This window comes from Cebus imitator, unplaced genomic scaffold (genome assembly GCF_001604975.1).
Source record: "Cebus imitator isolate Cc_AM_T3 unplaced genomic scaffold, Cebus_imitator-1.0 Scaffold356, whole genome shotgun sequence".
NCBI classification, from domain to species: domain Eukaryota; kingdom Metazoa; phylum Chordata; class Mammalia; order Primates; family Cebidae; genus Cebus; species Cebus imitator.
The window spans coordinates 268,925-291,308 of record NW_016107671.1 but is presented as its reverse complement, the minus strand read 5'-3'; the positions used below and the strand labels follow the sequence as shown (position 1 = coordinate 291,308).

Genomic DNA, 22,384 nt, shown 5'->3' with positions numbered 1-22,384 from the left:
AGCTAATTTTTTGTATTTTTAGTAGAGACGGGGTTTCACCATGTTGACCAGGATGGTCTCGATCTCTTGACCTCGTGATCCACCCGCCTCGGCCTCCCAAAGTGCTAGGATTACAGGCTTGAGCCACCGCGCCCGGCCCTTGTTTTTTTTTTTTTTTTGAGACCACCTTCCCCTACCCCACCGCCTCCTCCTCCTCAGGCCCTGGAAGACTGTCCTTCCTGTTCTGGGTTCAGCTAGTTTGAGTTGGAATTCTATCACTTGCTCAAAAGGGTAGTGGATGTCCCAGAGGCCTGGAACCTGACCCCTCTGGATTCTAGAGCCCCAGGGTCTGAGCTGAGGAGTTCAAAGTGCTGGGGTTCCGTGGCAGGGGTTCCCTCTGAGGAAGCTGGTGGGAGGGAAAGGGGAGGCAGTGAGGAGCGGGGTGTGAGGAAGGGCTCTTACCTGGCCAGCTTTCTCCTTGTTGATGAGCAGGCGCGGGGTGGAGAGGGGTGCCCTGGCGGGAGGGGGAGCTGAGGGATCAGGGTCTGTCCTGGCCCTGGGTACCCAGCCACCCTCCCAGCTGCAGCCCCCAACCTACTTGCTGATGAGGGAGGCAAAGGGCTGCACCTGCAGGGAGGTGCCCATGATGATGAGGAGGTCCACCTTCAGGAAGTCCTGCGGGGAGGGGTGAGCTCGGGAGCCTCTGCCCAGGCTGCGACACTGCTCCCTCCCCGGCCCCCAGCAGCAAACCTCCTTGCGCCCCCCCACAGCCAGGGAGGCAACCTTTCCTGGGCAGGGTTCAGGCTGCCCCCAAGGGGCCCAGCACTGGGGGAGGTGGGGGTTGGGGGATAGGGAGGGCGGTGTAGTGGGCACTTACTGACTGCATGCATGAGAAGAAACGAGCTGGGAGGCTCTCACCAAAAAAGATGATATCTGAGGCCAAGACAGACGGACAGAGACAGTGACATGGGGAGGAGGAGAGGACAGGTGGGGGCAGGGGCAGACCCAGAAGCTGGGGTGGGAGCTGGGCGCAGCGGGGACCGGCCAGGGACACAGACCCCACTCTCCCCAGGATGGATCTGGGGCACTGTTCAGAGAGAGAGAGGTGGCCAGATGTGTGGGGGTGTGGCCTTTGGGAAGGGGTCAGAGGAAGGAGGGGACCCCCACCCAAATCCATCTGGGCAGGACGCTGGCCCGATGAAGCTCACCAGGCTTTACCACGCTCTGACAGTCCTCACACTTGGGCGTCACCTCCGAGAAGATCTTCCCTGGGCGTGGGGAAGGGGAAGAGAGAGAAAGCAGTAAGAGGCTCTGGGCTGGGGTCTGGAGGTCCAGCACCCCCACCCCCTCCACTGCTAGTATGAGCACATCTCCGTCACTTGGACATCTCCTGGGGTGTCCACTCTGTTTAGGAAACGCCTCTTTTTTTTTTTTTTTTTTTTGAGGCAGGTCTCACTGTGTTGCCCAGGCTGGAGTGCAGTGCCATGATCACGGCTCACTGCAGCCTCGCCCTCCCAGCTTCAAGTGGTCCTCCTGCCTCAGTCTCCTGAGTAGCTGGGATTGCAGGTGCATGCCAGCATACCTGGTTAAATTTTGTATTTTTTGTAGAGACAGGGTTTCGCCATGTTGCCCAGGCTGGTCTCAAACTCCTGGGTCTCAAGCAAATCTGCCCACCTTGGCCTCACAAAGTGCTGGGATTACAGGTGTGAGCCACTATTCCCAGCCTTATTTTATTTTACTTTTTTTGGGCAATAGAGCAAGACTCCGTCTCAAAAACAAAACAAAACAAAACAAAAAACAAGCCAGCATTTCTGTCACTTGCAACCCACTGAATTCTAAGTCATTGGCTCGACTGTCCATCCGTTCATTCAGCACACATTTATAGAGCATTGTTTCTATGTCAGTAGTCGGGAATTTTCTTTAAACTGTTTCTGTATGGACAGCATGACACCGTGGGTGCCGCCTGTGACGGCGCTGTCAGTGACACATAACGGGGGTCATATGAATTGCACACTGCCCCAGCTGCCCGCAGTTGGGCCATTCAGGACTCCTCAGCCCAGGGGCGCTCAGCTGGTACTTCGTCAGAACAGCCGCACCCCAGAGGCCCTTCTGCAAATGCTGCAGCTGTACTTATCCAACAGGGACACCAGTGGCTTTGTTAAATCAGCATAAAGAATGCCAGAAATGGCTTTCCATGAGTGGAATAAGTGGCTTCTTGTTTGTTTGTTTGTTTGTTTTCTGAGATGGAATTTTACTCTTGTTGCCCAAGCTGAAGTGCAGTGGCATGATCTTGGCTCACTGCAACCTCCACCTCCCAGGTTCAAGCTATTCTCCTGCCTCAGCCTCCCAGGTAGCTGGGACTACAGGTGTGTGCCACCACGCCTGGCTAATTTTTAGTGTGTTTTTAGTAGAAACGGGGTTTTATCATGTTAGCCAGGCTGGTCTCGAACTCCTGATTTCAGGTGATCCACCCGCCTCAGGGCCTCCCAAAGTGCTGGGATTCCAGGCCTGAGCTACTGAGCCTGGCCGGAATTAAGTGGCTTCTGAATGAGCACAATGGGTGTCAGAAATCATCTCTCTCTGGCATTCAAGAAATGTGGATTGGCTGATTTTTTTTTTTCTATATATTCAGTCCTTACATGAACAGGGATTCTGACTCTAGCAGGCCCTGCAGTCTTTAGGGATGGCCCCAGCCTTCACCCTCACCAGGACTGGGTCCACCTTCTCATGCTGTACGTCCTGCCACACTGTCCAATATGGTAGTCAAAGCCACACACAATGTTTACAATTCAGTCAACATTAAGCAGGACTCAAGAATGGGTGCCCACTGCAAGGAGACCCTGCCCCTGCTCCTGCTGCTGGGGGGAGGCCCACCCTCGGGATGCCCGCCCTCGGGATGCCCTCTGGCCTCACCTTTCATCCAGCTTAGGGTGTATTCTCGTCGGCAGCTGGGGCTGACACAGTGCGACGTGTAGAAGGTGCCGTGGGCCTCCACCAGGTCCTCTTGCTCTAGCCCTGCTATTCGCTCCAGCGTGTCTATGTTCTGGAGGGAGAGATGGAGGGAAGAGGGGTCAGGAGTGAGCTGCCACTTATAGGCCAGAAGGCACAGTGGGCAGTTGAGGCCACAAGAAGCAGTGGTGGGGGGGGGGACAGGGGGAGGAGGGAGGGAGGAGAAGCAAGTGGCGGGGCGCATCTGAAGACTCTTCTGTTCATCCCAATGGTGCCACTCACAGGGTGAGTCATGGCTGCTTAAAGGCAGGGGCCAGGCTGGGCTCACGCCTGTAATCCCAGCACTTTGGGAGGTCGAGTGGGAGGATCACTTAAGCCCAGGACTTCAAGACCAGCCTGAGCAACATAGCAAGATCCCGTCTCTACAAAAAATAAAAAATGCAAAAAAAAAAAAAAAAAAAAAAAAAAAAAAAAAAGTGGGGGGCAAAAAAAAAAAAAAAAAAAAAAAAAAAAAAAAAAAAAAAAAAAAAAAAAAAAAAAAAAGTGGGGGACCCAAACCTAACTGTCTGTGAGGCCAGGCCCATGACCACTCAGCCCATGTGGCTATTTTTTCTGCAAATTTGGGCCATTTGCTCGCATTTTTCAGAAAAAGAGTTGTTTTGTTAGAGCCAGAGGCTTTATTGCCACCTGTCAGAAATTACTGAAATTAACATAGAATTTACAATGTCTCTGTTATAAATGGAGTCCCCACAGATGTGGCATCCTTGTGCAGTGTGCACCCTGCACAGCCGCATGTGGCAGCTCTGGGCAAGCATTACCATAAATGAATCAGGAGGGCTTTTTTTTTTTGTTTTTTTTTTTGAGACCGAGTCTCGCTCTGTCACCCAGGCTGGAGTGCCGTGGCGCAATCTCAGCTCACTGAAACCTCCAACTCCCAGATTCAAGCAATTTTCCTGCATCAGCCTCCCAAGTAGCTGGGATTACAGGCACACGCCACCATGACTGGCTAATTTTTGTATTTTTATTAGAGACGGGGTTTTACCATGTTTGCTAGGCTGGTCTTGAACTCCTGATCTCATGATCCGCCTGCCTCAGCCTCCCAAATTTCTGGTGAGCCATCACGCCTGGCCATGTTTTTTTTTATTTGAGACAAGGTCTCACTCTGTCACCCAGGCTGTAGTGCAGTGGTACGATTCACTGCAGCCTCCAACTCCTGGGCTCAAGTGATCCTCCTACCACAGCCTCCACGTCTGGCCGATTTAAAAAATTTTCTGTAGAGACAGGGTTTCACTATGTTGCCCAGGCTGGTCTAGAACTCCTGGGCTCAAGCAAGCTTCCTGCCTCAGCCTCCCAAGCTGCTGGGATTACGTTGTAAGCTACTGTGCCTGGCCCTTCCGTGGCTTTCATCCCTGTCTTCCTCTTCAGTAGCCAGAGTTCTTTCTTAATATGGCCTGTTTGACAGACAGCATAGCCACCTATGTTCTTTTTCTCTGGAGGCAGGGTTTTGCTCTGTCACTCAGATAGAATGTAGTGGTTCGATCACAGCTTACTGCAGCCTTCAACCCCTGGGCTCAAGCCATCCTCCCACCTCAGCCCACTGAGTAGCTGGAACTACAGGCAAATGGCACCATGCCTGGCTAATTTTTTAATCTTTTTAATTATTTTGTAGAGATGGGCAGCGGGGTGGTCTCCCTACATTGCCCAGGCTGGTCTTGAACTCCTGGGCTCAAACGATCCTCCCACCTCAGCCTCCCAGAGCGTTGGGATTACAGGTGCAAGCCACCATGCCCAGCCACTGTTTTATTTTTACTTTTATTTTTTGAGATGGAGTTTCACTCTAGTTGCCCAGGCTGGAGTGCAATGCCATGATCTCGGCTCACTGCAACTTCAGCCTCCCAGGTTCAAGTGATTGTCCTGCCTCAGCCTCCCAAGTAGCTGAGAACACAGGCAGGCACCACCATGCCCAGCTAAGTTTTGTATTTTCAATAGAGATGGGCTTTCACCATGTTGGCCAGGATGGGCTCAACCTCCTGACCTGGTGATCCGCCTGCCTTGGCCTCCCAAAGTGCTGGGATTACAGGCATGAGCCACTGTGCCCGGCTGTTGTTTTAAGACAGTGATACTTTCCATATTCTTTTTCTTTTCTTTTTAAGAGACAGGGTCTCACTATGTTGCCCAGGCTGGAGTGCAGTGGCTATTCACAGGTGCGATCCCACTACTGATCAGCACGTGAGTTTTGACCTGCTCCGTTTCCGACCTGGGCCGGTTCACCCCTCCTTAGGCAACCTGATGGTCCCCCGCTGCCGGGAGGTCACCATACTGATGCCGAACTTAGTGCGGACACCTGATGGGCATAGCGCCCTACAGCCCAGAACTCCTGGGCTCAAGAGATCCTCCCACCTCAGTCTCCCAAGTAGCTGGGACTATAGACATGTGCCACTGTGCCCAGAGATACTTTCCATATTAAGCAGGTGAGAATGTTCTTTTCTACACAGACATTTGCACACCCTCATTTTTCTTAAAACACCCAGCTGCTTTGGAGCAGCTTTCATTTGGCTTCGAGGAACACTGCAGCTGTGAGGAACATTGCTAAAGGAGCTGCTGACAGAGGACACCTTTACGCAGAGACGTATGGTCAAGCGCGGCCCAGGGCCAATCTGACAAGTTTCCCAGAGACTCCATGAACAATGGGAAGGGTCTGTTTCCCTTCAAGGGCAGAATGAATGCTCTAACTGCCTTCCTTGCTCCTACCAGCAACCACCTTCTCTCCAAAGTCTAAACAAAAGTCACTGTCACTGTTCCTATATGCCTGGTAACTGTCCTCCCTCACCCTCTGTTATAAATCCTTTGCCTTTGGGACTTGTCTCAATGTATCCACTGACTTCCTCACCTGTGAGTAAGCAATGTGCATGCAAATAACTGAACAGCGTGTGAGAGAGCCAAAAATACATTCTGTGTTATTTTCTGACAACACTTTTATTTTTTGGGGGCAGGATCTTGCTCTGCTGCCCAGGCTGGAGTGCAGTAGCATGATCATAGTTCACTGTAGCCTCAAAATCCTGGACTTAAGTGATCCTTCTGCTTCAGACTCCCAAGTAGCTGGGACTGTGGGGGTGTGCACTGCCAGGTCTGGTTTTTTTTTTTTGAGATGGAGTCTCACTCTGTCACCCAGGCTGGAGTGCAGTGGCATGATCCTGGCTCACTGCAATCTCCACCTCCCAGGTTCAAGTGATTCTCCTGCCTCAGCTTCCCGAGTAGGTGGGATTATAGGCATCTACCACCACGCCTGGCTAATTTTTTTGTATTTTTAGTAGAGATGAGGTTTCACCATGTTGGCCAGGCTGGTTTTGAACTCCTGACCTCAGGTGATCCACCCACCTCAGCCTCCCACAGTGCTGGGAATACAGGTGTGAGCCACCATGCCGGGCTCATGCCTGGTTAATTTAAAAATATTTTTTGTAGAGATGGGATCTCACTATGTTGTCCAGACTTGATTTTTATTTACTTTTATTTTTAATTATTATTATTTTTTTGAGACAGGGTCTCACTCTGTCGCCCAGGCTGGAGTACAATGGTGCAATCTTGGCTCACTGCAACCTCCACCTCCAGGCTCAAGCAATTCTCCCACCTCAGCCTCCTGAGTAGCTAGGATTACAGGCACCTGCCACCATGCCCAGCTAATATTTGTATTTTTAGTAGAAACGGGGTTTCACCATGTTGGCCAGGCTGGTCTCAAACTCCTGACCTCAGGTGACCCGCCTGCCTCAGCCTCCCAAAGTGCTGGGATGACAGGTGTGAGCCACCGCAACTGGCCCAGGCTTGATTTTTAAACCATAGCTCATTTTTTGTCTGGAAACATTGTGCTTCCAACTGAAAAATCATCACCGGCACTGTGGCCCCCAGGCCTAAATGGTGCATAGGTGCAGATGGAAGGTGGCACTTCCTCTGGGTGAATGTGGCTGCCCCACATCAAAGCACACAGCTCGGCCCATCCATGGCCCCAGGCTGGCTGCCGCCCCTGGTGAGCCCAGCCTTCTACAGGACACCCAGCTCACCCTCTGCCACTCACAACTTCCTGAGTACATTCTCTGTATGGTTTCAAAAATAAGTATGTTCCTCTCAAACAATGCTCTCACTTTTTTTTCCTCATGGAACTATTTTTAGGCTGAGAAGAGTAAAGTGGTGGTGAGGAGGGCTGGGGTACCCTCCCCAACTGTGACATTTATCTTTAAAACTGAAAACGAGCCGGGCGCGGTGGCTCAAGTCTGTAATCCCAGCACTTTGGGAGGCCGAGGCGGGTGGATCACGAGGTCAAGAGATCGAGACCATCCTGGTCAACACGGTGAAACCCCGTCTCTACTAAAGCTACAAAAAATTAGCTGGGCATGGTGGCGCGTGCCTGTAATCCCAGCTACTCAGGAGGCTGAGGCAGGAGAATTGCCTGAACCCAGGAGGCGGAGGCTGCGGTGAGCCGAGATCGAGCCATTGCACTCCAGCCTGGGTAACAAGAGCGAAACTCCGTCTCAAAAAAAAAAAAAAAAAAAAAAACTGAAAACGAAAGTGAAGTACCCACAATAGAATCAGACTAAGCTTTTAAAAAGCATGAAGCGGGCCAGGCGAGGTGGCTCATGCCTGTAATCCCAGCACTTTGGGAGGCTGAGGCATGTGGATCACCTGAGGTCAGGAGATTGGGGCCAGCCTGGCCAACGTGGTGAAACCCCATCTCTATTTAAAAAAAAAAAATACAAAAATTAGCTGGGCATGGCGGTGGGGTACCTGTAATCCCAGCTACTTGAGAGGTTGAGGCAGGAGAATTGCTTGAACCCGGAAGGCGGAGGGTATACTGAGCAGAGATGGCGCCATTGCACTCCGGTCTAGGCAACAGAGTAAGACTCTGTCACCAAAAAAAAAAAAAAAAAGCATGAAGAAGCTGCTATGTAGGCGTGGAGATGGAAAGGTCTTCCCGATAAGAGGCTAAGTTAAAAAATAATAGTCAAGTACAGAACCTCTTGTATAGTATAAATATCATGAATATAATTTATTTTATTGCTTTATTTTTGAGATGGAGTCTCTCTCTGTTGCCCAGGCTGGAGTGCAGTGGCACAATCTTGGCTCACCACAACCTCTGCCTCCTGGGTTCAAGCAATTCCCCTGCCTCGGCCTCCAGAGTAGCTGGGACTAAAGGCATGTGCCACCATGCTTGGCTAATTTTTGTATTTTTAGTAAAGACAGTGTTTCACTATGTTGGCCAGACTGGTCTTGAACTGCTGACCTCATGATCCGCCTGCCTAGGCCTCCCAAAGTACTAGGATTACAGGCGTGAGTTACCTCGCCTGGCCTTATTTATTTATTTATTATTACTATTTTTAAATTATTCCTAACATATTCTATCGTACAATTTATTTTTTGAGACAGGGTCTCACTCTGTTGCCCAAGCTGGAGTGCAATGGCATGAGCTCTGTTCACAGCAACCTCTGCCTCCTGGGTTCAAATGATTCTCATGTCTCAGCCTCCCAAGCAGCTGGGACCACAGGCATGTGCCACCACGCCCAGCTAATATTTGTATTTTTTTGTAGAGATGGGGTTTCACCATGTTGGCCAGGTTGGTCTCGAACTCCTGACCTCAAGTGATCCGCCCGCATCAGCCTCCCAAAGTGCTGGGACCACAGGCATGAACCACTATGCCCGGCCTAAATATCATGTATATAATTTAAAAGAACTATTAGCCGTTGGCTGTGGTGATCACAGCAACTTGAGTGAACAAGACAACTGTCCAAATGTTTGAATGGACACTTGTATCTTTAGAGAAAATAGCATCATACATAGTTTCAAAAGTGCTGCATCCTCACAATTCAAAAAGGAGCAAAGACAATGTGTTCCTGAAAACTGGGTCAGTAACAAAAGTAGCTGAGGTTGAAGAACAGGGTGACATAGGTCATTTTTTTGTTTTGTTTTGACTTTTGAAATCGAGTCTCCCTTTGTCTCCAAAGCTGGGGTGCTGTGGCATGATCTCAGCTCACTGCAACCTCCACCTCCCGGGATCAAGCAATTCTCCTGCCTCAGCCTCCTGAGTAGCTAGGACTGCAGGCACGTACCACCACACCAGGCTAATTTTGGTATTTTTAGTAGAGATGAGGTTTTGCAATGTTGGCCAGGCTGGTCTTGAACTCCTGACCTCAGGTGATCCGCCTGCCTTGGCATCTCAAAGTGATGGGATTATACATGTGTGCCATCACACCAGGCCCTTTTTTTTTTTTTTGGCAGTCTCCTCTGTCGCTAGGCTGGATGGACTGCAGTGGCACAATCTTGGCTCACTTCAACCTCTGCCTCCTGGGTTCAAGCGATTCTCCTGCCTCAGCCTCCTGAGTAGCTGGGATTACAGGCACCCACCACCACACCCAGATAATTTTTGTATTTTTAGTAGAGACTGGGTTTCATCATGTTGGCCAGGATGGTCTTGATCTCTTGACCTTGTGATCCCCCCGCCTTGGCCTCCCAAAGTGCTGGGATTACAGGCATGAGCCACCATGCCCGGCCACTTTAAAAAGAAAACAACAAAAAAAACAGGATCCTTCTCTGTCAAACAGGCTGGAAAGCGGTGATGTGATCACAGTTCACTGCAGCCTCCATCTCCCAGGCTCAAGCAATCTTTCTACCTCAGCCTCCCAATAGCTGGAAGTACAGGCACGTGCCACCATGCCCAGCTAACTTTTGTATTTTTGGTACAGACAGGATTTCACCACATTGCCCAGGCTAGTCTCAAACTCCTGAGCTCAAAAGATCTGTGTGCCTGGGATTAGACATGAGCCGCCTTGCCCAGCCAGCAATATGCTATTTTCAATATGTATGTGTAGTTAAATCCATACATTTAATATCGCAAGAGCAGAGAGGTGCCTGCATATTTCACATGGACCCCGGAATAAACTTATGCTGACTTTTGTGTGCCCGTGGCTCACCACTGATGCACTGTCACGGTTATGGGCATGGGTGTCTGCCGGCGGACTTGGGCAGCAACCACAGTGAGCATCCTGACAGGGTACTTCATCCCAGGCCTCAAAGTTTCTCATCCTGTCTGGTGAGTTTAATCTTCATTTAACAAATTATCAATCTTCATTTAACAAATTAGCAACAAACTAACACAGAAACAGAGCTGGGATCTTTCCACTCACCAAGAGGATGAATTTACAACCTTTCTGTGCTTCGGTTTCATCCTCTGTCCAGACTGCAGGGTCCAGCTGGCTCCCTGGTCTATCACGCATCCCAACCTCCAGTAGCCTCCAACCAACTCCTCATGCGCCCCACCACCGTTCCCCACTCTCTTCCCACCAGACGTCTCAGAACAAAGCCTCAGGTGGTCCTGGGCTTTCTCTCACAGCCACAGCCCCTCTCTCAGCAAGTTCTGTTGTTCCATCTTCAAAACAGATTCATAACCTGCCCACTTCTCCCCACTGTGATGGCCACTGCCCTTGCCCAGCCTCCAGCCGCTCCTCCTTGGACCATCATGGTCGCCTCCTGTCTGGTCTCTGTATCTCCCTCCTCACTCCTCCCACAGTCTGTCTCCAACACCACAAGAGGAGCCTGGGAACACCTGAGTCAGGTCATATCCCTCCATGCTCAGAACCCGCCCATCAGGTCGGGCTCAGTGACTCACACCTGTAATCCAAGTACTTTGGGAGGCCAAGGTGGGCGGATCATGAGGTCAGGAGTTCGAGACCAGCCTGGCTAATATGGTGAAACCCCTGTCTCTACTAAAACGATTTTAAAAAAATTAGCCGGGCGTGGTGGCACGCACCTGTAGTCCCAGCTACTCTGAGGCTGAGGCAGGAGAATTGCCTGAACCCAGGAGGTGGAGGTTGCAGTGAGCCGAGATTGAACCACTGCACTCCAGCCTGGGTGACAGAGCGAGGCTGTCTCAAAAAACAAAACAAAAACAAAAACAAAACCCACCCATGGCTCCATCTGATTCAGGGTAAAGGCCAAGTCCCTCCCTGCAGCCCGCAAGGCCTTGTAGGAACCTTCTTTGTCACCTCCCTGAACTTGGCTCCTCCACCCTCTCCTGCAATCTCCTCAATGCTCACATCCTGCTTCTCGGATTCTCTTAACTAGCCGAATACAGGCTCACATCAGCACCTGTGCCCTTCCCTTTCCGGAACACACTCTTCCCCCAGATAACCCAAGGCGCTCTCCCTCGCTTCCTACAGGTCTTTGCTTAAATGTCACCTTCTCAGAGGTGACCAAGACACCTGTCCAAATGTTTGAATGGACACTTGTGTCTTGAGAGAAAAATAATATCATACATAGCTTCAAAAGCGCTGCATCCTCACAATTCAAGAAGGAGCAAAGACCGCCGTCTGTTCCCGAAAACTGGATCAGTGACAAAAAGCGGCAGAGGCTGAAGAACATGGTGACCGGTTTGAATAAAATGGTTTCATGAAATATGAGAGTAGAACATTTTTTTTTGCATCTTTATATAATGTATTGTTTTGTTTTGTTTTGTTTTTTTGTCTTGCTCTGTCGCCCAGGATGGAGTACTGGAGTGCAGTGGCATGATCTCGGCTCACTGCAACCTCCACCTCCCGGGTTCAAGCAATTCTCCTGCCTTAGCCTCCTGAGTAGCTAGGACTACAGGCGCATGCCACCACGCTTGGCTAATTTTTGTATTTTTAGTAGAGATGGGGTTTATATCAGCACCTCCATTCCCAAACACATACACTGTTTCTGATTCCCCTTCTGTGCTCCAGGGACCCATGACCACCTTATATACTCTGTATGCGGGGTCTCCATTTTGTCCATCATCTCCCTTCTCCCTGCAGTAGGGAATGAACTCAGTAGACATTTACTGTGACAGAAGTTGACAAACAAGGGCTAGCAGGGTCTTGGGGCAGGTGTCATGACATCAACCACAGAAAGCACTTGGCTTCAAGTGAGCTGTTATCATATCTGAGCCACGTCCTGGAATAAAGGTGACTCTCTGGGCAGAAGGTTTATTCTGAGCCCAGAGTCTCCCTATGTTGCCCAGGCTGGTCTCAAACTCATGGGCTCAAGCGATCTCCTGCCTTGGCCTCCCAAAGTGCTGGCATCACAAAACTCCTCGTCTTGGAAGAAGGAGGCCTCCCCTGCCCTCTGCCTCCCACCAGCCCTGGGCAGGAACACCGGCCTCAGCATCCCCAGGTGGGAACACCTGCCCCACTTGAGAAATCTGGACATAAAGGGGGTTGTTTCTCCCCCTGGTGGTAGCTTTCAGGGCTGCAGGTGCCAAACTGCCAGGTTTGGCACCTGAGAGAAAACACTAGAACACCTATTTATTTTCAAACCGAGAGAAAACACTAGAACACCTATTTATTTTCAATGTTACCTCTCTGTTTTATAATTCAAGGTTCTGAGTTACAATCTAGAGCTTGAATGAATACTGCTATAGTGCATCATGTAATTTGTTTTTCTTTTCTTTCTTTTTTTTTTTTTTTTGAGACACAGTCTCACTCTGTCGCCAAGTTTGGAGTGCGGTGGTGCGATCTCAGCTCACTGCAACTTCTGCCTCCGGGGTTCAAGTGATTCTCCTGCCTCAGCCTCCTGAGTAGCTGGGATCACAGGTGTGCACCACCGCGCCTGGCTAATTTTTGTATTTTTAGTAGAGACAGGGTTTCACCATGTTGGTCAGGCTGGTCTTGAACTCCTGACCTCGTGATCCACCCACTTCGGCCTCCCAAAGTGCTGAGATTACAGGCATGAGCCACCGTGCCCAGCCACACCATGTAATTTCTATACATATTCATAAAACAGGTAGAGGCAGCAACATTTTGTGGTTGTTTTGCCCTGTTTCTTGTTTATTTGAGACCAGGCGTCCCAGGCTACAGTGCAGCGGCACCATCACGGCTCACTGCAGTCTGGACTTGCTGAACTCAAGCAATCCCCCCACCTCAGCCTCCTGAGTAGCTGAGACTACAGGCACATGCCACCATGGCCAGTTAATTTTTGTATTTCTTGTACAGACAGGTTCTCCCTATGTTGCCCAGGCTGGTCTTGAACTCCTGGGCTGAAGTGATTTCCTGCCTTGGCCTCTCAAAGTGCTGGGGTTACAGGTGTGAGCCACTGTGCCCAGCCCATCAAAATTTTTCACTGTTAGGGGTGTGAGACTCCCCTCAAGCCAAAAGCCAACAATGTGAGCCATCCTTGCTTGAATGCCCCAGGGAGAGGCCCTTGGCTAAGCACCTGACATGCATGAGCCATGTTTATAATTGGGTAAAGCATAAAAAAGTATAAAAAGGTGCTCCTGGCCGGGCATGGTGGCTCATACCTGTAATCCCAGCACTTTGGGAGGCCAAGGCAGGCGGATCACCAGAGGTCAGAAGTTCGAGACCAGCCTGCCCAGCATGGTGAAACCCCATCTCTACTAAAAATACAAAAAATTAGCTGCGCATAGTGGCAGGCACCTGTAATCCCAGCTACTCAGGAGGCTGAGGTGGGAGAATTGCTTGAATCTGGGAGGCAGATGTTGCAGTGAGCTGAGTTCATGCCACTGCACTCCAGCCTAGGTGACAAGAGCAAAACTCCATCTAAAAAAAAAAAAAGGTGCCCCTTCCTTACACAACATCCACTTGTTGGACACCTGTTATAGTATACGGGTTTTATTAGATGATGTCACTTTGGAAACACCTTCAACAATGTGCAATCTCGCTACCTAGAGTGTACAGAGAGTCCCCTCAGCCGTGGGCTCCTTCCGTATCACACATACATAGGATGTGCTTGAGAGGAGGTCACTGCCACCGCACTGCAGACCTGAGAGGGCAAACCTGTTCTGGCCCCTGTTTGACAGAAGGGGAAACTGAGGCAGGAAAGACGTGACTCACTGCAGGTCATGCAGCGAGGAGGGAGTAGGCCAATCCCTGGCCCCTCATTGCTGGAGTCCCCACCCGAACTCTTGGGCACGCAGCTCTGCTCCTCCTCGGAGGACATGGTGCCCGTTCCACCCACCCATCCTCTTCCCAGGACGCTCGCATCCGCCTACCTGTGTGTAGCAGCGCAGGAGTAGCCCCTTGTCCTTCAGCAGGCGTATGAAGTAGTGACAGATGGTCGGCTGCAGGGAAGAACCACAGCACTGCTGATTATTGTAGGGAACAGCCACAGGCCACTGTCATGTGCCAGGAAGTGTTCAAGGCACTGCGACTGTTTTACCCCCAGGGAAGCATCACAGCAGCCGTGTCGGGGAGAGACTACCGCTATCCCCAGTTCACAGATAAGGAAACCGTGTCGGGGAGAGACTACCACTGTCCCCAGTTCACAGATGAGGAAACCGTGTCGGGGAGAGACTACCGCTATCCCCAGTTCACAGATGAGGAAACTGAAGGACAGGGAGGGGGACTGTGTTGCCAAAGTCACATGGTAGGTAAGCTGCAAAGCTGCAGTTCACACCCAGGCAGCCTGGCTGCAGGGTCCCGGGCTCTCAAGCACATCACAAATGCAGCTAAGCCTTGCAGCAGCCCATGAGCTTTACTTCATGGGAGGCAAATCAGAGGCTCAAGGTCATAAGATGAAGACACGAGGAACCAGAACTTGAACCCAGGCAGTCTGGGCCCAGCATTCATGTGCTTACTGACTATCTAATATTTGTCTGCAGGGCCCTGGGGGGCTTCCCATGCATACCCTCCCTTTCTGTTTCACCTCCTGCAAAAAAAAAGATATCTCACCTTGAACTGCCTAGGATAGAGTTCCTTGGCAAGGGCGAAGAAGGGTTCTGGATGTTTCTGTGGGAGAGACAGCCAGAGGGCCAGATGCCCCAGGTAGGATGAGGGTTGCAACCAGGCAACCCCCATCCATGCCCTTCACAGACACCGCTTCCTGAGGGAGCACAAACCTTGAAATAGCTGATCTCGAAGATGGCCTCTGGGTAGGGAAGATGGTACTTCTCTAGGTTGTCATAGAGGCCAGTGGATGGAGAGCGGAAGTCGGGGATGCCGGCGGCTGGGGTAGGAGGGTCAGGGAGCAGTCTGTCTATACTGTACTGACCCTCCCAGGCCAGGGCCCAGACAGGGATCCTCCCCGGCCGTTGGGAGGGACTCCCCAATTCCTGGGGGTGGCTGCTGGGGGAGGAGGGTACTTACATGTGGAGATTCCAGCTCCCACCAAACAGATGACTCTGCGACCTGGAGGAGAGGAACTTATGCACCGTATGACACCACTTGCTTAGTCCCTGCAATAGCACCACCCATCACGGCCCCTGACACCGTTTACTCCATGCCAGGCCCCGGGGCAAGCATCTCAGATGCATGATGGGCCTTCCAATCATCTTGAGGAGGATGGTGTTAACATCCCCATTTTATAAATGAGAACACAGGCTCAGATAGGGGAAGAAGCCACACAATTGACTGTGAAAGAGCCCGCCAGCAGATAAAGAATCTAACGTTGGGCTGGGCACAGTGGCTCACACCTGTAATCCCAGAACTTTGGGAGGCTAAGGCAGGCAGGTCACCTGAGATCAGGAGTTCAAGACCATCCTGGCCAACATGGTGAAACCCCATCTCTACTGAAAATACAACATTAGCCTGGAGTGGTGGCATGCACCTGCAATCCTAGCTACTTGGGAGGCTGAGGCAGGAGAATCACTTGAACCCGGGAGGCAAGGTTTGCAGTGAGCTGAGATTGTGCCATTGCATTCCAGCCTGGGTGACAGAGCAAGACTCCATCTCAAAAGAATAAAAAAAAAAGAATCCACTGTTGGAAAGTATACCAACTTGGACTTGAGAAAAGGCCAGTTGAGGATAAGAACCTCGGACTGAGCAGAAATGGCTGGTGGCTGGTGAGTAGCCACCAGGCCATAGTACTCCGGCATCTGCCCCTCAGCTGATAGAAAGGCACAAGTGTGACATACTGTGCGTCAGGTGCCTCGGGAGGCAAATCAGAGGCTCAAGGTCATAGGATGAAGACAAGAGGAACCAGGACTTGAACCCAGGCAGTCTGGGCCCAGGACCCATGTACTTAATGGCTACATAATGTTTGTCTGCAACCTATGTCCTCCCTGTCCAAGGGAGGACAGAAAAGGTGAACAGAGCACAAAGCCTGCCACAGCTTCAGCCCTGAGCTTCGACTCTGAGATGCCATCAGGTCAGGCCTGGTTGAATCCAGCGGTGGCTATATGTGACCTGGATTCAGGGGACCTGGATCTGTTCTCCTGCCTCCATTTCTTTTTCTGTCCAGATCACTTCCATAATGATCTTACAGGTATAATGCGAAGATTAAATATTTAATATTTTTTATACCTTTTTTTTTTTTTCAGAGATGAGGTCTTGCTATGTTGCCCAGGCTGGAGTGCAGTGGCTATTTACAGGCGCGATCCCACTACTGATCAGCACAGGAGTTTTGACCTGCTCTGTTTCCTATCTGGGCCGGTTCACGCTTCCTTAGGCAATTTGGTGGTCCCTCGCTCCCAGGAGGTCACCACATAGATGCCGAACTTAACTTAGTGCGGACACCCGATGGGCATAGTGTACTACAGCCCAGAACTCCTGGACTCAAGCGATCCTCCCACTTCAGCCTCCTGAGTAGCTGGGACTACAGGTACGCGCCACTGCGCCTGGTGTGAAGATCTCAGTTCCCGGCAAATAGTGAAGGCTCAACTAAGTGGTTAAAAAGAAATTTTTAGAGAGGTGAGGTGAGGGTTGCAGCCTCACCTTTAAATTTTTGTAGAGAAGGGTTCTTGCTTGTTGCCCAGGCTGGCCTTGACCTCCTGGCCTCAAGCTTTCCTCCCACTTTCGGCCTCCCAAAGTGCTGGGATTACAGGCCTGAACCACCGCACCTGGCCTCAATTAATTATGATTCGTCCGGGCGCGGTGGCTCACAACTATAATCCCAGCACTTTGGGAGGCCGAGGTGGGCGGATTACCTGAGGCTGGGAGTTCGAGACCAGCCTGACCAACATGGAGAAACCCCGTCTCTACTAAAAATACAAAATTAGCCAGGCATGGTGGCCCATGCCTGTAATCCCAGCTACTCGGGAGGCTGAGGCAGGAGAATCACTTGAACCCGGGACATGGAGGTTGTGGTGAGCCGAGATCGTGCCATTGCACTCCAGCCTGGGCAAGGAGAGCGAAACTCTGTCTCAATTAAAAAAATGTTATTATTCAACTATTCATTATCATCTCCTCACGGGCACCCTCATGAGCCAGTTTCCCCAGAATCCAGGTGCAGGAGGACGCGAGGAAGAAATGCTTTGTAGCCACTGCCAGTGTTGTCTTTGGGGCCTGCCCATGCTAAAAGATGGCTGTAGACAGCTGCTCGCCTGCTGCAGGAGAGGGAGGCTCAGGGCAGCGGGCCTGGCTGCCCGAAGAGGGAGACAGCAGCAGCTGGAGGACAGGGACGCTGGAGAAGACGTCCTCAACAAAAGGCTGTTCAGGACCCTCAAAGGGTTGATTGTTCTAGTTGAGGACTGCTGAGGGCCTGGTTTCTCAGACTTTGGTGACCTCAACTCGTGGCAAGAAATAGAAATTTCAGGCCAGGTGGGATGGTTCATGCCTGTAATCCTAGCACTTTGGGAGGCTGAGGCAGGCAGATTGCCTGAGCTCAGGAGTTTGAAACCAGCTTGGGCAACACAGCAAACCCCCGTCTCTACTAAAATACAAAAAATTAGGGCCGGGCACAGTGGCTCAGGCCTTTGGGAGGCCAAGGAGGGAGGATCACCTGAGGTCAGGAGTTCGAGACCAGTCTGACCAACATGGGGAAACCCCGTCTCTACTAAAAATATAAAATTAGCCAGTTGTGGTGGTGCATGCTTGTAATCCCAGCTACTCGGGAGGCTGAGGCAGAAGAATTGCCTAAACCTGGGAGATGGAGGTTGCAGTGAGCTGACATCGTGCCATTGCACAATCCAGTCTGGGCAACAGGAGCAAAAAACTAAAAAAGAAAAAAAAAAAAAAAAAAAAAAGAACATTTTAAAAAAAAAAAAAAAAAAAAAAAAAAAAAAAAAAAAAAAAAAATTAGCCAGGTGTAGTGGTGGGCACCTGTAGTCCCAGCTACTAGGGAGGCTGAGGCAGGGGAATTGCTTGAACCTATGAGGTGGAGGTTGCAGTGAGCTGAGATCGTGCCACTGTACCCCAACCTAGGTGACAGAGAGACTCCATCTCAAAATAAAAAAAGAAATATAAATTTCGTGGTGACCCAGTAAGTGGACACCTATCCACCACATCTGAAACAAGCTTCCTGTAATAATAACCACAGCGAATCCTGCCACAGTTCTCACTATGTTCCAGGCCCCGCTTTAAGCACTTGCATTTTTATTAATTTATTTTTTTAAATTATATTGCCTTTTTTTTTTTTTTTTTTTTTTTTTTTTAGAGTCATGGTCTCACTGTGTTGCTCAGGCTCTAGTTCCTTGATGTCATCATAGCTCACTGCAGCCTCCAACTCCTGGGCTCAAACAATCTCCCTGTCTCAGCCTCCTGAGTAGCTGGGACTATAGGCAAGGCCACCACATCTGACTTTTTTTTTTCTTGTAGAGATGGGGGTCTCACTATGTTGCCCACGTGGGTCTTGAATGCTTGGCCTTGGGTTATCCTCCCACGATGGCCTCCCAAAGTGCTGAGAATACATGCATGAGTTACTGCACCTGGTCCTATATTAATTTATTTAGCCCCCAATAACCTTATGAGTTAGATACTATAATCATCCTCATTTTATGAAACAGTCCTGGCCAATCAGAGCACAGTAATTCACTGAGCAATGGAGAGGCAACCCAGGTCTGGCCAATCAGAGGCACGGGGGCAGGCATGTGACTCAACCTGGGCCAATGGGAGCCAATCTCTGCTGTTTGAACTACTGGGAAAAGGTGCTCTCTCCATGGCAGTTCCTAGGCTGGTGGAATCTGCATTTGAAGCTGCCAGTAGTTACTTTTACCCCAACACGAGAAAAACAGCATCACAGAGAGTTATATTTTTTATTTATTTATTTCTTTGAGATGGAGCCTCACTCTGTCATCCAGGCTGCAGTGCTGTGTCACAATCTCGGCTCACAGCAACCTCTGCCTCCTGGGTTTAAGCAATTCTCTGCCTCCCGAATAGCTGGGATTACAGGCGCCTGCCACCATGCCTGGCTAACTTTTGTATTTTTAGTAGAGACGGGGTTTCACCATCTTGGGCAGGCTGATCTTGAACTCTTGACCTCATGATCCACCCGCCTCAGCCTCCCAAAGTGCTGGGATTACAGGCGTGAGCCACCTGGCCTGCCGAGAGTTATGATTTTTAACAAAGTGGAAGCATCTGGACCCAGCTGTGCTTCAAGCTGGATTCAGAGCCAACACACTCCTTTTTGGCTTAAGCCAGTTCCAGTTGGGTTTCAAGGCACTTGTAAAGAAAAGGTTTCGGCCTGGTGTGGTGGCTCATGCCTGTAATCCCAGCAATTTGGGAGGTTGAGGTGGGTGGATCACAAGGTCAGGAGTTCAAGACCAGCCTGGCCAATATCGTGAAACCCTGTCTCTACTAAAAACACAAAAATTATCTGAGCATGGTGGTGGATGCCTGTAGTCCCTAGCTGCTCAGGAGGCTGAAGCAGGATAATTGCTTGAACCCAGGAGGCAGAGGTTGCAGTGAGCCAAAGATCACGCCATTGCACTCCAGTCTGGGTGACAGAGGGAGACTCCAAGTCAATAAATAAATAAATAAGTAAGCAAGTAAGTAAATAAATGTTTCAATAAAAGGTTCAAATGGCTGCGGATGGGAGGTCACATGGGCTCAGGAGCCACACAAAGTGGCCCAATCCTGACAGGGGACTCACAGCGTTCGCTCTGCATGTATCGGACTACCCCTTCCAAGGTCAGCTCGTCCAGCAGACGTTCCTTCTGGCTGCCCAGGCTGAGCGTCTGGGTGAAGAAGTTCCGCAGGAAGTCCACTGACCAGAAAGAAGAGAGAAAGCGGCATGATGGGCATTCAGCTGGGGGCATGGATGTCTCCAGCACGCTGGTCCCAGCCCTGGGGTCCCTGGCCTCCTTACATCTAAAGGCAAGAGACCCAGCCCAGCCAGGGGCCTCCAGAAGCCTGCTCTGGCACTGGTACCCAACCCACTGCTACATGCTTTCAATGTCACTCCTGATGGAGTTGAGAGGTATCACCCACAACCCTGCCCTAAAATCCCCCCACACCCCAGAACCCCGCTGCCTGTCCCCCAAGGAAGATACTCACTGTCTGGTTCTCCGCCAGTGGCTCCGTTCTCAGTGTCTGAATCTGAGTCCTGGAAGGGGTGGGGTGGGGTGGCCAGGCCCCAGAGGTGAGATTAGGGAGGGAGGTGAGGGGGTGATACTAGGTTTGGGCAAGAGGCTGTGGCAGGAGGGTAGCCTGAGGAAGTGCGGGATGGTGGAGAGACAGCGCTGGAGCCAGCTCAAGGGCTCTGGGACAGGCTGCCTGGGTGGGAGTCCTGGCCATGCTAGTCCCCAGGAGCAGGACCTCATGCAAGTGACTTAACTTTTCTCTCTTTATTTATTTATTTTTTTGAGACAGGGTCTTGCTCTGTCGCCCAGGCTGGAGTGCACTGGCGCAATCACAGCTCGATGCAGCCTCAACCTCCCAAGCTCAAGGGATCCTCCTAAGCTCAAGGGATCCTCCCAAGCTCAAGGGATCCTCCTAAGCTCAAGGGATCCTCCCAAGCTCAAGGGATCCTCTCACCTCAGCTTCCCAAGTAGCTGGAACCACACGCACATGCTATCACGCCCTGCTAATTTTTTCTTTCTTTCTTTTTTTTTTGAAGAGGCGAGGTCTCTCTGTGTTGTCCAGGCTAGCCTTGAACTCCTAGGCTCAAGCAAGTCTCCTGCCTCGGCCTCCCAAAGTGCTAGGATTCCAGGCGTGAGCCACTGTACCTGGCTGGGACTTTGATTTTCTAAGCCTGGCTGTCCCTCACCTTGGAAAGGGAGCTGGGGTACTGGGTGTGGCACCAGGAGCAGGGGAAGTGCTCCGAATGTGCTGGCTATTGCTGTTAATGTTATCACAGCCTGGGGTCCTCCCTTTGTCCTCTGGTCCCCTGGAGCGTGGGCCTACTGCCCCTTCCCGGCAGCCCTGGGGCCCTCTGAATAATGTCCCAAGTCATTCTGAAAATGGTTCCAATGCAAAGCCTCGGTGCTCACTGCAAGGACCTGTGGGCCCCCCTGCTTGAGGCCCCAAACACCTCTTGAAGCCTCCCCTCAGCCCAGCTCCAGAGTGGTAGGTCTCTGGGACTCTGTCCAGGGCCTCTGCCTTCTCTTTCCACTTTCCCAGGGCTACCTGCCCCATCCAGGCCAATGGCCTCTGCCTCCTCACTCGTGATACCATTTCTCTGCCCCCAGATCTGGGGTTCCGTGGCCTCCTGGACACCCTGCCCTAGGTACCCCCCAGACTCTCACTCCTACCATGTCTCAAACTGGCCTTGACATCTCCCTCAAACCCATCCTCCTCCCAGGCCACATCTCAACACGATCGTACTGTCCCCCAGTCTGCCAGCTGTTTCCTGCTCCCGACTCCCTCCTCATCCTCCTGTCACAGCCCTTCAGCTCCAGAGCATGGTGCTGCCTGAGGGTCTGTCTGCCAACCCCCTTTTCCTCACTGGGGCTCCACCTGGTCTAGCCTGTCCTCTTCTCCAGGGGTCCTACCTCAGCCTCCTCACCCAGCTTCCCAGCCTCAGTCTCCACCTCATCCACCCTGCTGCCCTGCACGGGAGGCTGTCTAGGTCAGCCCGCTCCTCTCCACTTCAAAGACCCTTCTCTGTGGCTTCTCTAGTCTTCCCAGATATCTATGGAATTGCCAGGTTGTCCACAAGGGCAGGGACTTCGTCTGCATGTTCACCACTGAATGCCCAGCACTGAGAACAGGGTCTAGCTCCTGGCGGGACCTCCAGAACCCTCCACCACAGAATGAATGCTGCGTCAGGCTGGGCCACAGCTGGGCCCTGCCATGGATTTTACCAAAATGCAGTTCGGACCAAGCCACCCCCTCAAACAACCCCCTTCCCCAGCCACTCGTTGCCTTGCATCCAAGCTTTTTTGAATAAGACCCTCCCTTCCAAACATAGGACAATTTTTTAAATTGCTTTTTAAGTTTGCACAGCCTTGGCTGGGCACGGCGGCTCATGCCTGTAATTCCAACACTCTGTGAGGCTGAGGCAGGAAGACTGCTTGGGGCCAGAAGTTCAAGACCAGCCTAGGTAATACAGTGAGACTCTGTCTCTATTTAAAGAGAGAGAGAATGAGAGACAGAGAGACAAAGAGAAAGAGAGATTGGCCAACCTCTGCAAAACCTTGCCCATACTCTAGTATACTTCAGCAATGTATAACTCAGGGCACTTGCTTTGTAATTGCCTGAGCTCACCATTATAAAGATAACCATTGTTGGCTGGGCGAGGTGGCTCACGCCTGTAATCCAAGCACTTTGGAGGCCAAGGCGGGCAGATCACCTGAGGTCGGGAGTTCAAGACCAGCCTGACCAACATGGTGAAACCCTGTCTTAAAAAA

General features: G+C 51.1%; 1 protein-coding gene across 3 annotated transcripts in view; it reads right to left on the bottom strand.

Annotated features, from left to right (window-relative positions):
- The window catches only part of SIRT2 (sirtuin 2), a 28,380-nt gene that overhangs the window by 1,672 nt on the left and 4,324 nt on the right, over positions 1-22,384 (bottom strand). For 2 of the 3 annotated variants that reach the window (XM_017506547.1, XM_017506546.1), the window contains 11 exons: positions 20,091-20,139; positions 19,687-19,800; positions 15,027-15,068; positions 14,780-14,886; positions 14,613-14,669; positions 13,934-14,002; positions 2,893-3,022; positions 1,188-1,247; positions 857-912; positions 578-654; positions 442-493 (listed from right to left, as the gene is read on the bottom strand). In XM_017506547.1, coding sequence (XP_017362036.1) covers positions 442-493; positions 578-654; positions 857-912; positions 1,188-1,247; positions 2,893-3,022; positions 13,934-14,002; positions 14,613-14,669; positions 14,780-14,886; positions 15,027-15,068; positions 19,687-19,800; position 20,091 — 765 coding nt within the window. In that variant the 5' untranslated portion in view covers positions 20,092-20,139. Of the gene's footprint in view, positions 1-441; positions 494-577; positions 655-856; positions 913-1,187; positions 1,248-2,892; positions 3,023-13,933; positions 14,003-14,612; positions 14,670-14,779; positions 14,887-15,026; positions 15,069-19,686; positions 19,801-20,090; positions 20,140-22,241; positions 22,325-22,384 lie in introns of those variants that run through there. The other variant, XM_037730701.1, reaches the window with a different exon arrangement.